General features: G+C 45.7%; 1 protein-coding gene across 2 annotated transcripts in view; it reads right to left on the reverse strand.

Annotated features, from left to right (window-relative positions):
- The window catches only part of LOC138284261 (uncharacterized protein HI_0077-like), a 171,617-nt gene extending 154,456 nt beyond the window's left edge, over window positions 1–17,161 (reverse strand). For both annotated transcript variants that reach the window (XM_069222833.1, XM_069222832.1), the window contains exons 1-2: window positions 16,940–17,161; window positions 3,707–3,795 (exon numbers count right to left, since the gene is read on the reverse strand). In XM_069222833.1, the coding sequence (XP_069078934.1) occupies window positions 3,707–3,795; window positions 16,940–17,049 (199 nt within the window). In that variant the 5' untranslated portion in view covers window positions 17,050–17,161. The remainder of the gene's footprint in view (window positions 1–3,706; window positions 3,796–16,939) is intronic.
- Window positions 17,162–18,245: the final 1,084 nt, after the last annotated feature.

Raw genomic sequence — 18,245 nt, forward strand, 5'->3', positions numbered from 1 at the left:
TTACCAATTCTGATTGGCACACTGGAACATCCTTATAATTCCCTAGTATATGGTACCTAGGTACCCAGAGTATTGGGGTTCCAGGAGATCACTATGGGCTGCAGCATTTCTTTTGTCACCCACAGGGAGCTCAGACAATTCTTACACAGGACTGCCACTGCAGCCTGGGTGAAATAACGTTCACGTTATTTCACAGCCATTTTACACTGCACTTAAGTAACTTATAAGTCACCTATATGTCTAGCCCTCATTTAGTGAAGGTTAAGTACAAAGTTATTTAGTGTGAGGGCACCCTGGCACTAGCAAAGGTGCCACCACATTGTTCAGGGCAATTTCCCCGGACTTTGTGAGTGCGGGGACACCATTACACGTGTAAACTACATATAGGTCAATACCTATGTGTAGCTTCACAATGGTAACTCCAAACATGGCCATGTAACATGTCTAAGATCATGAAATTGTCCCCCAAAGCCAAATCTGTATTGGGGTGCCAATCCCATGCATCCCCGGGGCTCCAGCATGGACCCCGGGTACTGCCAAACTACCTCTCTGGGGTTTTCTCTGCAGCTACCGCTGCTGCCAACCCTCAGACAGGTTTCTGTCCTCCTGGGGTCTGGGAAGCCCAGTCCCAGGAAGGCAGAACAAAGGATTTCCTCTGAGAGAGGGTATTACACCCTCTCACTTTGGAAATAGGTGTTAAGGGCTGGGGAGGAGTAGCCTCCCCCGGCCTCTGGAAATGCTTTGAAGGGCACATATGGTGCCCTCCTTGCATAAGCCAGTCTACACCGGTTCAGGGAACACCCAGTCCCTGCTCTGGCGCGCAACTAGACAAAGGAAAGGGGAGTGACCACTTCCCTGTCCATCACCACCCCAGGGGTGGTGTCCAGATCTCCTCCAGTGTGTCCCAGACCTCTGCCATTTTGGATGCAGAGGTCTGAAGGCACAATGGAGGCCTCTGAGTGGCCAGTGCCAGGAGGTGACGTCAGAGACCCCTCCTGATAGGCTCTTACCGGGTTAGGTAGCCAATCCTCCTCTGAGGGCTATTTAGGGTCTCTCCTGTGGGTTTCTTTTCAGATAACGAATGCAAGAGCTCACCAGAGTTCCTCTGCACTTCTCTCTTCGACTTCTGCCAAGGATCGACCATTGACTGCTCCAGGACGCCTGCAAAACCGCAACAAAGTAGCAAGAAGACTACCAGCAACATTGTAGCGCCTAATCCTGCCAGCTTTCTCGACTGTTTCCTGGTGGTGCATGCTCTGAGGGCTGTCTGCCTTCACCCTGCACTGGAAGCCAAGAAGAAATCTCCCGTGGGTCGACGGAATCTTCCCCCTGCTAACACAGGCCCCAAACTTCTGCATCACCGGTCCTCTGGGTCCCCTCTCATCTTGACAAGCATGGTCCCTGGAACACAGGAGCTGGATCCAAGTGACCCGACAGTCCAGTGGTCCTTCTGTGCAAATTCGGTAGAGGTAAGTCCTTGCCTCCCCACGCCAGACAGTAATCCTGTGTACTGCGTGATCTGCAGCTACTGGGGCTTTTGTGCACTTTTGCAAGACTTCCTGCGTGCACAGCACAGCCCAGGTCCCCAGCACTCTGTCCTGCATTGCCCAACTCGCTGAGTTGACCTCCGACTTCGTGGGACCCTCTTTTGTTGTGCTGAGACGACCGCTGTGCTCAGATTTCTTGAATGCCTGTTCAGGTGCTTCTGCGGGTGCTGCCTGCTTCTGCGTGGGCTCTCTCTGTTGCTGATCGCCCCCTCTGTCTCCTCCTCCAAGGGGCGACCTCCTGGTCCTTCCTGGGCCCTGGCAGCACCCAAAATCTTCAACTGCGACTCTTGCAGCTAGCAAGGCTTGTCTGCTGTCTTTCTGCGTGGAAACAACTCTGCATCCTCCAGCACGCCGGGGGACATCTTCTGACCAAAGGAGAAGTTCCTGGCACCTTCCGTTGTTGCTGGACTTCGGCTTCTTCCACCGCCTTTTGCACCTTCATCTGGGGTTTAGTGGGCTCCTGCCCCCCCTGGACATTTGCGGGACTCTTGGACTTGGTCCCCTTCCTTTGCGGGTCCTCAGGTCCAGGAATCCGTCTTCAGTGCTTTGCAGTCAGTTGTTGTCCTTGCACAATCCCCTATCTTGACTTTACTGTATTTCTGGGGTAGTAGGGTAACTTTACTCCTACTTTTCAGGGCCTTGGGGTGGGGTATCTTGGACACCTTTAGTGTTTTCTTACACTCTCACGACCCTCTACACACTACACTAGGCCTGGGGTCCATTTGTGGTTGGCATTCCACTTTTGGAGTATATGGTTTGTGTTGGCCCTAGGCCTATTTTCTCCTATTGCATTCTATTGTGTTCTACAGTGTTTGCACTACTTTTCTAAGTGTTTTACTTACCTGATTTTGGTTTGTGTGTATATTTTGTGTATATTACTTCCCTCCTAAGGGAGCATATCCTCTGAGATACTTTAGGCATATTGTCACTAAAATAAAGTACCTTTATTTTTAGTACCTCTGAGTGTTGTGATTTCTTATGATATAGTGCTATATGATATAAGTGGTATAGTAGGAGCTTTGCATGACTCCTAGTTCAGCTTAAGCTGCTCTGCTATAGCTACCTCTATGAGCCTAAGCTGCTAGAACACTACTAATCTACTAATAAGGGATAATTGGACTTGGCACAAGGTGTAAGTACCGTCAGGTACCCACTATAAGCCAGGCCAGCCTCCTACACATGGGCACTTTAAACTTAAGTTTAAAATGCAACCCAAGCTGTCTTAGACAGTTGGGTGGGGCAGGCACAGGCCCCTAGTGCCTGGGGGAGTGTCACGCCAGCACACTCAAACCAATCCTGGCACTTTTCTCATGATGCTTAATATTATAAGCAACATGAGAAAAGTGTCTGGAGTGGATAAGAGTGCTGCCTCTGAAACCACATGCCCCCCCACTGGAGAACACTGAGGAGTACCGGAGAAGCCGGTGGGTAAGTATATGTTTTACTTTTAGTGTCATGACATACTGACTGACAGGCACTGTGAGAAACTCGCACTGTCTTGAGCCTCAACTCCAGAGCTCTCAGTCATGGTCTGATATAAACAGTTTATAACAAGCCATGATTGAGAGCTTTGGTGTTGACCCTAAAGGCATGCACAACATCTCAGTGCCTGTCGGTGGGTCAAATGACAGAATTATTTTCTCCACCACTTATGCCTGCCACCAGCCACCACTGCTTACTCGTCTCACCTAAAGCTGCCGCTGCAGAGGATAAGAAATAGCACAAATTTCTTATTATTCTCGGTTGGTCTGCTTTTTTTTATTTAGCTGTGCTTGAAGTGCAAAGCCATTTCCAAACAAAAAACAAAATAACAAAATGATCCGGCCAGGGAACTTGGTCGACTGAGTTGATAGCACACAGTTCATTATCACACCAAATTACATCAAGAGCGTGGGCCTCTTTAAGGGTGAGAGAAGTACTGATTAAATTAAAATATAAAAGGTGTTATAATTTCTCTAAAACTATATTGATAATTGAAGGTCTTCCCATCAGCTGGTGGTTGTAAATGGGTGTGTATGTATTTATGTACAAAACAAGATAATAAAAAGAACTGCTCCATAACTGTTCCCTATTGTTTAAAGCACGTCTGCTCATGAACTAACATCGATCACAATGAACCATGCATAATTAACCAAACTTTGAGAAGTGTTGCAACTAACCTTCATGAGGGCAAGCAGAATCCATTGCATAGAATTTGTCATCTCTTGTGTGCACGAGTACAATGTGCTCTCCATCTTGTGAATACAATCTGCAAAGCAAAGAAACTTTTTTTTGCTGGTGGGACCAGGCATGATGATCAATGTCTGCATATAGGCCCATGCTTCGATGACTAGTGCCCCTCAACTACCAATACATAACCATCTGCAGCGCACTGAAAGCAAACAACCTGGATATTGGAGCTGCCTCACATAAATGAATATGAGATACACTGACCTGCGACTTGGTTTTATTTTAGTCTTTGTATGTTTTAAAGGCATATTCCTAATATGTTTTGGTGTGTACATTTGAACTGTGTGGATGAGGGGTGTTGTGCACGTGTGTGGTGGTGTGTGTGTTTTCATCCAGGGCAACGCTCTAAAGTCAGCCATTTCAATAGAGTGGCTGTGAGGACATGATGTAATGACTGGAGGTCGTCTCTACAATCACAGGACTGTAAGCGAGTCATTAAGACCCTACTATAGTGGCACTACTGGACGTTTTGATCCATAAGACGTCGAAGTGCAGCAGGTATGTCTGACAGATTGAAGAGGGTGAGTGAGGGTGAATTTGTTATCCATAAATATTTCTAGTTAAGATCTAGCCAGCCTTTAATATTCTCAGTAAATACCGCATTTAAATATAGGCCTAGTTGAATAAAAGAAAGCATTTCTCTTATATTGTTTCTTTCAATAGGAAGAGAAGCAGACATTTGAACTATAGCTATTTGGATTATTCATTTGAGCTCCCTGTGGAAGTTATATGTTCTAATGCGGAATAGGTATGCTGAATGGCCATAAATCTGTGATATGACGATTCCAAAGAGGGGAAAAGTAATGGCATTATAGGTGCAGTCTGACCAATGCGTAGAGAATGCATGATTTTTTGCTGTCCAAAACAGATATGCTATAAGGCCACACAGGCTATGGTTTCAGAGGCGACACAACAAGTAGAGCTGATAATGTTTCCATCTTCAGTAAACTCTCTATTTATTCTCAGAACTGTCCTGTTGCCTTCCCCTTCTGACGAAGGGAGATTCAAGACCCTCTTGTTTTTGTTCCTTTGTTTCTCTGAGGTGGCTGCAGCTGCAAAAGGGGGACCCTGTAAGTCTTCTCAATTGAAATTAATTTAGTGATCCCATTTGCTTCAGGGTATTGAGGATGAAGTCCTCCTTGAAGAGCTCGGCGCTGGGTTTCTCTGCTTTTTCAGGCATCCAGATCACTCTAAAATGATTCTTCCATGATCGACCTACGTAGTCTTCAAGTAGTGGCATTATGCAGTCATTTTCTTTAAGGAGTTGGTCCATCTGCTCTCGTAGGGCCTCGGTATTGTGCATCAAACGCATCACCATTGTTTTCATCTCATCACTCTGTCACCGAGTCGATCTTGGGCTCTAATGTATGTTTGACATTATGTATGGCTTTCATGAAGTCCAACAGGAAGGATTCCATATCTTCTCTGCTCTCTCCCACCTCTGCTTGATGAACGGCTGTGGCCATTCATGGTGCAGCCATAGTCAGCAGTTTTGGCATTGCGTACTTGTCCACTTTATTGGATTGTCCCCCTTTACTAGGTCCACCACGCACCATGTACTTTTTTGAGAGGGGTAAGGACCTGCACTCACCCCCTCCCACACTGGTGGTGAGTACGCAGGTAGTCAAACGCCCTGAGAGGTGCTACTCACTGCCGCCTGCTGATGGTGGGGAGATCCCTCAGTCCCTAGCAGAGACAGTTTGCGGTTCCCCACCCTCAAAGACTTTTGGCTTTTACTGCCCACTCATTGTTCTCTTTGGCTGGGTGGGGGTGGCTCCATTCTCCCCAGATCAAGCAGCCCAGGTGTAGATGAGCCACCGACTTGTGGAATGCAGTGACACAGACAGTACTGTTGCTGTTTTGGTGTGCCTGCCATTCCTTGGGGCCTCTTATACCCACTCGCCCCACTGGCGGCTACAGTCAAGCAGGCCAGGGCCACCTCTTCTCAGTGTACCGGCCCAGATTCTTCGTACTTGATGGCTCTTGCACTCAATCACTAGGGCCTTTGGATCTCTCCCTGGTATATGTCATTCATCCATCCACCCCAGCACGTGGACCTCTTCTCTCCATGCTCCTCCCCTGTTGTCCGGAAGACCCGATGAGCCTCAGACTAGGGCCACCAGGAGCACATTGAGCTTTATCCACGGGTCAGTTATTTTCATGCAACAGGGAGGAATCCCGCCACTAGTTTCACTTCCATGCCCTGGGAGACCCATTCCAGAGCTACCAGTGAACGCCTAAAAATGTCCACATCATGAAACAGTTCTGTTGCCTTAACTGTTTTTTAATGGGGTTACTGAGGAAGCCATCAGTATCTTTATATTGGTCTACTAGTCCCACAATGGCAACTGCAATTTTTCCAGCAACAATGAGTCAAGATAGGTATTTGCTTCTGCAGCAGATGCAGCATTTTGGGAATAATGCTACAGCACTGCCATGAGATCACCCTGTTTGTGATAGTCTCTTGAAGATGTGGCGTGTCCTTGACCATTTAGCAGACCACAGGAATGGATCAAACAGGATCAATGGGAGCCCTAGCAAGGGGACTCAGGCTGACCTGGGTTTGATCTGCTCCTGCCACGGGCACTAGACCGAGCCACACAAGTGGGGTAGTGTTTGCATCAGGACAAGTGAATGAAGATTGTGTGGTCGAAATTATGTGGATTCCTGCACATTCCAGAAGTTTACATCACAGACATGCAAGGAAATGCATGAATATGGCACATTTTAGGTCTGCATGGCACCATGGCTAGGAAAACATGTGGGAGTCACACAAGGCACACCACCCTGGACTCCTCTGGGTGTCTAGTTTTCAGAATTGTCCAGGTTTGGTAGGTTTCCCTAGATGAATACTGAGCCCAGGCCCGAAAACCAGTTACCTCATTGCCAAATCAGGTCGATTTTGTGACAAGAAATGTCCCCACACTGTATTTTGGGCCCTTTCCTGTCTCGGGTCCTAGGCCCACTCACACAAGCCAGGTACTATTTTTGTTTGGAAGACTTGGGGGAATGCTCGGTGGTAGAAAAATTGTGGATCCCCACAGAGTCCAGAAATCTCCATCACAGAAATGTGAGGAACATGTGTGTTTTTAACCAAAGTTTGAGGTTTGCAAGGACTTCTGGGGAACAAAAACCTGGTTAGAGCCAAGTAAGTCACCCCATTCTGGACTCCCGCATGTCTGGTTTTAACAAAAGTGCTAGGGCCTAAAATCCACAGATACCCACATTGCAAACAAAGGGTAATTTTTCAGTGTAAAAATGTGATATGTCCAGCACTAGGCCTACACACATAAGTGACACACCATTTTTATCAAAATACTTAGGGGAATGTTGGATGGTAGGAAATGTATGGCTCTCTGCAGATTTCAGAAGTTCTCAGGGAATGAGAGGCAAATGTGTGTTTTTAGACAACGTTTGAGGTTTGCAAGGGCTTCTGGGTAAGAAAACCTGTTGAGAGCCTCACAAGTTGCTCAATTTGGACTTCCCTGTTTCTGTCTAGTTTTCAGAATTATGCAAATTTGCTAAGTTTCTGTAGGTGCTGGTTGAGCTATGGGCTAAAATCTACAGCTACCCACACTGCAAAAAAGGGCCAGCTTTCAGTGTAAAATGGGATGTGTCCATGTTGCGTTTTGGGCCCTTTTCTATTACAGGCACTATGACAACGCACACAAGTGAGGTACCATTATTATCAGGAAACATGTGAGGACTAAAAATCGTATAACATTTGTTATTACCAATTAGATTTCTCTACATTTGTGCTTTACATGTAAACCAGTGTGCAAGAAAGAAGAAATTTTGAAAAATGCCCTGTGAATTACATGCTAGCATGGGTATTCAGAAATTCAGAGCTGTACAAATAAACACAGCTCCCTAAACTCAGTTGCTGGTGTACATTTCAGAAATATATAGGTTTCCTTCATACCCAATTTTCACGCTTTACATTGTAGCCCATGAATTACTGTATACTAGGTACACGACAAAAAAACATTGAAAGGTGCAGCTCAGTTGTTGGCTCTAGGTATCTCAGGTTCTTGGAGAATCTGCAAACCCAATGTAAATTGTGCTTCATAGCAAAAAGATGCAAATGAAAACATTGTTACAAATGTCTGATGTCCTAGTCATTAGCAATATTTGTATCTAAACAGTTAGTTTCTTTGATAGAACATTGAAGGATCTCTATGTCAACTTTTGATAAATAATCAGCTTTCTGGGATCACCCATGGGTTACACACCAGTTTCCACCACAAAGTTGTTTGAAAGCAGAAAAAATAAGGAAAAACTGGCTACTTCTTTGAAAAAATGCCAAAACTGTGGTAAAAAAAATGTGTTCAGCTATGCATGTTCCTGAATGCTGGTGGTGTTAGCACAGCAAACCTTTAGTTGAGGCCATTTTTAGGGGGGAAAACAGACACTTTTTTTGCCACGCACTTTTATCCGATTTTTCCCCAAAAAATCCAAAACATAGCTATATTTTGGATATTTTCTAGGTCCTCTCCAGGGGAATCCGCAAACCCTGAGTACATTTAGAATCCTTATGATGTTGGGAAAAAAAAGATGCAGATCTGGCAAAGATATTGTATGTGAAAAGAATGTTATGAAGGTGCGTACTAACTCAAATAACAAAAAAAGGGCTCAGCACTCCAGGGCAGTGTTTCCCAAACTGTGGGACATAACCCTAGATTTTGGTGGGTCATGAAAGTCCAAGAAATAAAAAAGATGCTTTTAAATTAAGTATTTATCTGGTCACATTTGCTGCATTTCAAAGATAGACCTCAGGCTACTCCTTCGGAAAAATGGCTGCTTGCATGTTTTTTAACATTTGGGTTTGGTGTTTACAAACTCCTCTCACTTTGCAGTCAGAGAAAGAAAAGTAAAGTGAATTATGTGACAATCATGTTGGGAAATATTGCCATTTCTGTAACACTCAACAAATTGAAAATATGAAAGCCCACTAGGCACCAAGGATTATTTTTGTTAGAAAGGTCTAGGAGTGGTAGCTGCCCAGAACTGGCACGGCAATGCCCCCACTCCACAAAAAATAGGCACAGTCTTTCTGTCTCCAATCTGTCCCCCAGGTGGAGCAGAAAGTCCACTAGAAACCATAGATTTTTTTTTTTAAATAAATGAGGGGTGAGGGCTACCCACCATGGGCCTAGCCATCCCTCCACCCAACATAAATGGGTACCAAAGTCTTTCTGTCCCTGGCATCTACTGGGCCCCCTTTGGGGGGGGGGGGGGGCAGTTGGCATCTACTGGGCCCCCCTTGGGGGGGGGTGGGGGGGCAGTAGATGCCTGGGAATATATATATATATATATGTATATATATATTTTTTTTAAGATGGGTGGGGGCTGCCAAATATTCCCCCACCCCAAATAAATGGAGATACAGTCTTTGTGCTCTCCTTGGGGGCAGACCGACGTAATTACCCCAATCAGTCACCTGTTGGGGGGGGGGGGGGGGCACAAAGCCCACTAGGTGCCCTAGAATAAAAAATAAAATAGAGGGGTGGGCATAGTTATGGCCACACCCCAAATGAAGGGGACAACCGTTTTTTTACCCTCCGCTGCAGACTAAAGCATCTCCTCCCAAAGGCAAGCAAGATGACATTTGACTCTTTTGGGTGTTGATTGTACATATAGGCCAGGAGAGCTTGGCTCACTCCCAGTATCGTCCCACTCGCAATGGTGAGCGGCTGCACTTTCTGGACTTGGGTACGCTACCACCTGGAAAAACCTACCAGACTCGGACACTTCTGAAAACTAAACTTCTGGGGGAGTCCAGGGTAGTGTGCTTCACGTGCACCCCACACCATTTTCTTACTCAAATTGCCATGCAAACATCCACATTTGCCTGAAATTGTGCATTTTCCGTACATTTCTGGGATAGAAACTTACAGAATCTGCTGGAATCTACAAACTTCCTCTCACACAGCATTTCCCATCTGTACTGATATAAAATCTGGGTCTCACTTGTGTGATGGCCAAAGCAGAGTCAGCCTAAAAATGCGTGAAAAAAAACTGTCCTCTTGGACCCGCTTTGGTTCCCCTCAATTTCTACACGTTTTTGGCCCTTCCCTGTTGCAGGCACTTGGCCCACCTACACAAGTGAGGTATCATTTTTATTGGGAGACAGAGGGGAACACTGGATGGTAGGAAATTTGTGGCTCCCCTCATATTCAAGAACTTTCCATCACAGACATTTGAGGATTTTTTTTTTTAAACAAATCTTGAGGTTTGCAAGGGACTCTGGTTAACAGAACCTGGTGAGAGCCACACAAGTTGCCCAGTCCTGGATTCCCCTGATTGTCTAGTTTTCATAAATGTACAGGCTTACTAGATTTTCTTAGGTGCTGGCTGAGCTAGGACCCAAAATCCACAGCTAGGCACATTGCAAAAAATGGGTCAGTTTTCAGTGGAGAAATGTGATGTGTCCACATTGCGTTTTGGGCCATTTCCTGTTGTGGCAACTAGGCCTACCCACACAAGTGTGGTACCATTTTTATCTGGAGACTTGGGGGAATGCTAAGTGGAAGAAATTTGTGGCTCCCCTCAGATTCCAGAACTTTCTAACACAGAAGCGTGAGGAAAATGTTTTTTGTTTTTTTTAACTCAAATTTTGAGGTTTGTGAGGTATTTTGGGTAACTGAACCTGGTGAGAGCCACACAGATTTCCCCAGGTGTCTAGTTTGCAAACATGTACAGGTTTGCTAGCTATCCCTAGTGCTGGCTAAACTGGAGCCCAAAGACCACAGCTAGGTACACTGCAAAAAAAGTCAGTTTTCAGTGGAGAAATGTGCTATGTCTACACTGCATTTGTGGCAGTTTCCTGTCTCCGGCACTAGGCCTACTCACACAAGTGAGGTACAGTTTTTATAGGGAGACTTAGTGCAACAGAGAATAGGAGAACAGGTGTTATTACCAATTGTTTTTCTCTGCATTTGTGCCTTCCAAATGTAAGACATTGTGTAAGAAAGAAGTCTTTTTGAGAAACGCCCTCTAATTCATATGCTAATATGGGTATTCCCAAATTCAGAAAAGTGCAGATAACCACTGCTTCTAAACTACATATCTGGTGCCCATTTCGAGGACCAACAGATGCAACGCATATTGATTACGAAAATCTGCCATAGTTAGAAGTTACAGATGAAAACATAGGTACAAATAGCTGGTGTTTTTTCAACTAAATGTCAATATTTTTTTTATTTCAACTGTTACTTTCTATAGGAAAACCTTGAAGGATGGGTTACTTTCCATAGAAAAACCTTGAAGGATCCACACAAATGAATCCTTGCTGAATTCAAAATGTTGTCTACATTTCAGAAATGTATAGCTTTCTGTGATGCACCACTGTTTTCACACCCATTTCTACCACTAACTGAGAGGAGGAGGAAAGCACAAAAAATAGGAAAAAAGGACTATGGGGGTTATTCTAACTTTGGAGGAGGTGTTAATCCGTCCCAAAAGTGATGGAAAAGTGACGGATTTACCACCAGCCGTATTACGAGTCCATTATATCCTATGGAACTCGTAATACGGCTGGTGGTATATCCGTCACTTTACCGTCACTTTTGGGACGGATTAACACTCCTCCAAAGTTAGAATAACCCCCTATGTCCCGTTAAAATGTCAAAACTGTGTTGAAAAATGTGGCTTTCTGATTCAAGTCTACCGGTTCCTGAAAGCCGAGAAGATGGTGATTTTAGCACTGCAAAGCCTCTGTTGATGCCATTAGCAGGGAAAACAGATGCATTCTTCGCCATTCATTTTTTTTCCAATTTCCCCCCCCAAAAAAAAACCTAAATTTATCTGTGTTTAGGCTAATTTTGTGTCCCCTCCAGGGGAATCCACAAACACTGGGTACATTTAGAATGCCTAGAACATTGGAAAAAAGGACGCAAATTTGGCATGGATATCTTTTGTGGCCAAAAAGGTATGGGGCCAAAGCGCAAACTACCCCAAAAAGCCCCCTGCCCCCCAAAAAAGGCTTAGCACTGGGGGAGGGGCGCTAGCAGCTAAAGGGTTTGTAGACCAGAAGGTGTTTGTTTAGGAATGCTAGAAAATGTTCGATTGCTAATGCTCTTATCATACATGGTCTGTGATATCTTTTCTTATATTGGTTGGAATCCTGAAAAAGCTTGATCGAGATGCAGTGAATGTGCAATTCTATCACAGGACCGGAGGCGAGGATTATGCAGATCTTTCTTCACTTTTTATTAAACAGCAAGTTCAAAGTCAAACAAAACATGAACAAAAAACTACAAGTTCCATGAGCCCGCCGCCATGGTAACGAGTATCCAATGAGGTGCACTCCTTCATGTTAGTATAAATATCCCGAAATGCGTCACACTTCCTCTTTCTTCACTGCTGCAAGTCAGATAAGTGCCTTTTTCTGCCTCCGGTTAGAAGTTTGTTTGTTGGCTCGCGTTACTGCTTCAATTGTGTTTTCCGTGTATTTAATTGTTATAGCAACGTTCGTTGCTACGAGCGGTCCGGAACAGACGTTTCCGCTCGAGCGTTTCATTTTTCTGTTTCGCCCTCGGCGTGTTTAAATACGCGTCGGACCCACCAGAGGGCGCGCGCGCTGCGTTTTTCAGCGTCAGAGAGCGTGTTACTCTCAGCTCTCGGCGCTCGCACCTCGCGTTTGTTATTTTCTTTAAGAATTGAGGGTTTTTACCTCAGTAGCACGTTTTCGTGCCTCTGGTGCAGTTTTTTCCCTACCTGTGACACCCGTTTGGGTAAGGATTACCCCATTGGGAAGGCATTATTTCTTGACTTTACTTGAGTGACAGAGAGGGTAGGGATTTACCCTATATATTATATATATTTTTGTTGGGTGTATACTCTGTCCAGTCCTCATTATGCAATCCTCTCAAGTGAATGAACCCTTTACCAACATGTCCCCAGGTGAGGGTCCCTCTCACCGTACCCTTCCCCCTGGGGTGGACGCTTTATTTTCACAGGCTATTTCTCACGCTTTAGCCCCTCTTAGGGATACTGTAGCTAAACTTACTGAACAGGTGTCCAGGGGTACGGGCATGTTTGGTGTGACGGGAGCGGAGGGTGATTCCTCTACCCTTTCGGCTCCCAGGAAAATGCGCAAGCGCGACGCGGGGCACCTGGAGGATGGTGAGTTTTTATCCAACCCCAAGAGTGCGCGCGCGCATAAGCGCTTACCCTCCCGGGAGGGCCGTTTGCCCGGGGTAATGGGTGACATGCTTCACCACCTATGGAACCCTGATTTGGGATCCCCTAAAGGCTTCATGGGAGGTTCAGATGAGGACTCATCATCTTTGGATGACGACTCAGGTCGCCCTTGGCGTCCTGGTGCTACCCTACCAGATCCTTCGGATCACGGCGATTCTGACTCCGATATGTTTGAACCGGAGGGTATCTACCATCCGCGTTCCTCGGAGTGACGTCCAGACCACAAGGTAGCTGAATATGTCGCCAGCAAAATTAGGCAACCTCTGGACAAAGAGGTGCGAACTCGTCTACGGGCGGAGTGCCCACGCCCGTCTTTATCGGATAAGGTCGCTTTTACGCCTGACATTGACCCTAAAATGTGTACGTTTTTTGCCAAGTATACCAAGGATCCCAAAAAAAAGGGATTGATCGCTCCTGGAGGGCATGCCAAGATAAACTTCTTGATGTGTTAGGTCCCCTCACACAGATTATTCAATTAGCGGAGCGTGCCAAGCAAGCAAACACTCTCCTTCTGACAGACATCATAGCAGGATGGGCTCAGAGAGCTGATTGTCTCCGGGGCAACGCGAACTGTGCCATCTCTGCAGAAAGACGCAGGTCTTTATTGATCAAAATCGACCCCAAGTTAGGGGAACTGTCTAACTCAGAGGCAGGGGCTGTTGCCCAAGGCAATTTATTTGGCGTCCCTTTTGTGAAAGAGTTAGGAAAATTTGTGGCTACTTTTTCAGCTTTGGATAAAAGCACAATCTTTAATCTTCCTAGGGTTTCTAGTGGATTCCCGATCGGCGTCTCTCAGTCTCACGACGACGAAGATTTCCAAGATAAAGAAGGAACTGAGAAAAGTCCTTCGACGAGACCAGATTTCACTACGTCAGTTAGCCAGAGTGGTCGGCCTGCTTTCCTCTTCGATTCAGGCCATTTTTCCTGGTCCCCTACACTACAAAGCCCTGCAACGCTTGAAAGCGTTTCACCTTCGCCGAGGGGTGACGTACTCCGAGCTGATCTCCCTGTCTCAGGAGGCAAGGACGGAGTTGTTTTGGTGGCTGGACCACATGGAGGCATGGAATGGCAGGGCCATTTTTGGAGCAGCCCCGGATCTGGTGATCGAGTCAGACGCCAGTCGCCAGGGATGGGGGGCTCGTTGCGGGGACATCTCGTTCGGGGGTCGCTGTACCCCGCAGGAACTAACCATGCATATCAACTGCCTGGAGCTCCTGGCGGGATCATTTGCGATCAAATCTCTCACGAGTGACAAAGTCTCATGTGTAGTTCTACGGATGGACAATGTATCGGCAGTACAATACATAAATCGTCTGGGGGGACAAGATCAAGAGCCCTAGCGGAACTAGCGAAAGATTTTTGGCATTTTTGCCTTCAACACCAAATCTCAGTCACAGCAGAGTATCTTCCGGGATCCCAGAATATCTGGGCAGACTGGAATTCTCGGTTTCTCCAGGATCCCAGCGATTGGCGACTACATCACTCGGTTTTTCAGGCGATCATGGATCGTTGGGGTCCCTGCTCAGTGGATCTCTTTGCGTCTCGTTGGAATGCTCAGCTTCCCCTATACTTCAGCTGGCGTCCGGATCCGGGAGCGGCGGCAGTAGATGCGTTTCTCCAACATTGGGGGACCCTTCAGGGTTATGCTTTTCCCCCGTTTCTTCTTATCCCGTGGGTTGCTGCTCAAGTTCCCCCGCCAAGAGGCGACGGTGATTCTAATAACCCCCTGGTGGAGGTCACAGGCGTGGTTCCCGACTCTGCTGGAACTCTCGTGCGAATGTCCTCTTCGCCTCCCGGATTTTCCCTCAATACTCCTGGATCCGTCGGGTTTCTGTCACCCTCTAGTCCTTCTAGGTCATCTTTCCCTCATAGCTTGGAAGATTTCCGGCATCGTTGGCAAGACAACCGACTTTCGCAGGAAGCTAATAACTTCATCGCACAGGCCTGGGCCCCTGGTACATGCAAACGATATAGATCAGCATGGAATAGATGGTCTCGTTGGTGTGTGGGCAAACACTGCGATCCCATGGGGGCCAGTATTACCGACATCATCAATTTCCTTGCAGAATTAGCAAAATCCGGCTAGGCGTATCGCACGATCAATTCTTTTCGTTCGGCCATCTCCGCGGGCCACCCTCCCCTGAACAATCTCCCGATCGGGGAGCATCCCTGGATATGTAAACTTCTTAAGGGTATTAGACTCTCCAGACCTCCACAACCCAGATATTCGGAGCTCTGGGATGTGGACTTAGTTCTTAATCTTTTATCCTCTTGGCGGGACAACCAGTATTTGTCGACGAAAGAATTGTCGGCCAAATTAGCCATGCTTCTCTGCCTCATTTCCTGTAAGCGAGTGTCAGATATCAGAGCACTGGATGTTTCCGCTCGAGTCTTTACTCCAGAAGGAGTCACGTTTACTATTGCAAGGAGGACGAAGACTAATACCAGGTCGGTATCCTATCCCGCTTTTCCTGATTCCCCGAAACTATCTGTGTTTAGATGTCTCAAAGTCTATGAGGAAGTGACCAGTTCTTGTAGACCTCCAGGTGAGAATCAATTGTTGATTTCTATAAAGAGACCGTTCAAGGCGGTTTCTTCTCCTTCCATTGCCAGATGGATTCGATGGATTCTCTCTGAGGCAGGAATAGATATTCAAGTTTTTGGCGCCCATTCTACTCGGGGAGCTATGGCTTCCAAAGCCATACAAGTGGGGGGCGGATTAGAGGACATCATGCATGCTGCTGATTGGTCTTCAGATTCTACTTTTAAGAAGTTTTACTTTAAACCAATTCATGAAGCAGCTGCACTAGTGGTGAGTAAGCTTTGAACTTGCATAATCCTCGCCTCCGGTCCTGTGATAGAATACGAAATTTCCTAGCTATCGTGAAGGAAAGTTTCAATTCTATTAAGGACACGGAGGCGAGGATTATCCCACCCACATACATTACGCTGGTATGTTCCCTCCCGATTACATCTATCTGCGTAGCAAGGTAGTATACTTGCGTTTATACCTTTATTTATTGTTATTCTGCTCATGTTCTGATTTATTTTCGGCAGCACTTGATTCAGATGTATTTTACATTTTATATTTAAATGTATGTTAAGGTTCATGACTTTATTGCCTTCGGTATGTTTCTGTGTTCTATTGGATTAGCATCTAATTATACCTCTTTTGTAGGTTTCGAAACTACAACCAATTGACTCTACCAGGATTCCTTCCGCAGTGAAGTCGAGGAAGTGTGACGCATTTCGGGATATTTATACCAACATGAAGGAGTGCACCTCATTGGATACTCGTTACCATGGCGGCGGGCTCATGGAACTTGTAGTTTTTTGTTCATGTTTTGTTTGACTTTGAACTTGCTGTTTAATAAAAAGTGAAGAAAGATCTGCATAATCCTCGCCTCCGTGTCCTTAATAGAATTGAAACTTTCCTTCACGATAGCTAGGAAATTTCGTATTTCTGTTCATATGGGATGTTTGCACAACTATCACTCAGCTGTTATTAGTGTTTTGGGAGCTTGTATGCTAATAACCGAAATGTACCTTTTTGTGCATTTAGTGAAGCTTGGTAAAACATTTGGCCGTATAAAAATCCAACGAATGGCTTCGTTAATGAGTACACTGGGTGTTCCAGGTGCATAAATTGATCGTATTGTCCATGTGCTGGGGTCGATTTCGGTGCCTAGTTGTCATGTGTCACCTTTAGCCAGTCGCTTCAGGTTTTTCAAAAAGTAACATTTCGCGTTTTAAGATTTGTAAGCCTATACCGATGATGGAAAAGAAAATCTGCACGTCCCACTATAGAAAATCGGCTTGCATCATTTAAAAAAAGTAAATAAATAAACAGGGTGCCGCTGAAAATGTCAAGTGACAGGGAGAGCCGCGCGATCTGATGCCGGTGCCTTATGATATGTTGCCAATGCACACAATTTGCATAATGAACAGCGCTTCCTTACTTTGTGCAGTGAGACCTGAAACTCTCTTTCTCTCCCACGAACTGCCAGTTGCTGTTGCTGACTACCTCCCGCAGCGCGAGCACCAATTCCTCCTGGGCACCCTCTTCCATTATCAGCCGCCTGTCCCTAGAACGTGGAAAATAGGAGAAACGAACTAATCCCTCGCTCTGGCGGCCTTCTTGGATAGGGAAGGGTTCCTTAGTACTACACTAATGGCGGCCATCTTTGAAAAGGACGTTTCACCTATGTCTCTCGAGGAAAGAACCTCAGATCGTGTCTAGATCTTCGTTTTCACTGGATGGCGTGATATTAAAACAAGCATTGCCTACGCCAATAGGCCTCGCTATTGGATTTGGCAGTGTGTTTTGGCTACGTTGTACACCAGTATGGCTGCTGTCCAGCATGGACAAACGTTACGCTAGTGGCTGTGGTAGATTGCAGGGGGGTAGATTGGGTTAGAGTTAGGGTGGCCAGATGTCCTAAAATCCTCTGGGCTAGAATCCTGTCCCAGTGTCCCGACACTTTTAGTATTTTTTAATAAATTAATAAAAATATTACTACATGTCCCGGTTTTTAGAAGATGTATTTTTAGAAGAGTCTTTGAATTATTGCATATTCTTTCACTTCCAGGTTTGCCTCTGTTGTATGGAATACAAATACCTGTAGGGTGACTACATTTTAAGAACCAAAAATCAGGGCATTTTGCAAAAATAGAAGGACTACAATTTTACATCAAGGTAGAGGCGCACAATGACAGCTCCAATTACCTTCGGAACACAGAAGAGGCATCAAGAAAATAAATAAAATGTAATTTGTAAAACCAGCATCATACCTGTTATTTAACTAGCATACCTTTAGAACACCTGATTAAGTGCCTTTCACTGTTTTCAGTCGCTTCCTCTAAAAACTGGGACATAAGCAGTGCTTAATTTGTGCTTACTTATTTTTGAGGGCCGGGGCTTATTCTTCTGTCTCATGCATTTGCTGCGAGCAAAAGACACATATGGGAAAGATAGAGGAGGAGAAAAACGTAAAAGTGTCACAAAGGGAGAAAGTAGAAAGCTGCTAGAGTGAGATGAAGGGGCAGGGAGTGGCTTTATATGAAGAGGCCGCCTCAGTATTCCCTGTTCCCACATTTAATTGCAGCAGCCACATGTTTAAGAGGAGGGCTTTGGGCACCGGCATGTTTTTATTTACAAATTAAGCACTGAACATAAGCCAAATTTGCCGAAATCTGCGGGGACGGCTTGTGAAAAACCGTGACTGTCCCAGCGAATCCGGGAAGCATGGTCACCATACATAGCTG

This window comes from Pleurodeles waltl, chromosome 3_1 (assembly GCF_031143425.1).
Source record: "Pleurodeles waltl isolate 20211129_DDA chromosome 3_1, aPleWal1.hap1.20221129, whole genome shotgun sequence".
NCBI lineage: Eukaryota > Metazoa > Chordata > Amphibia > Caudata > Salamandridae > Pleurodeles > Pleurodeles waltl.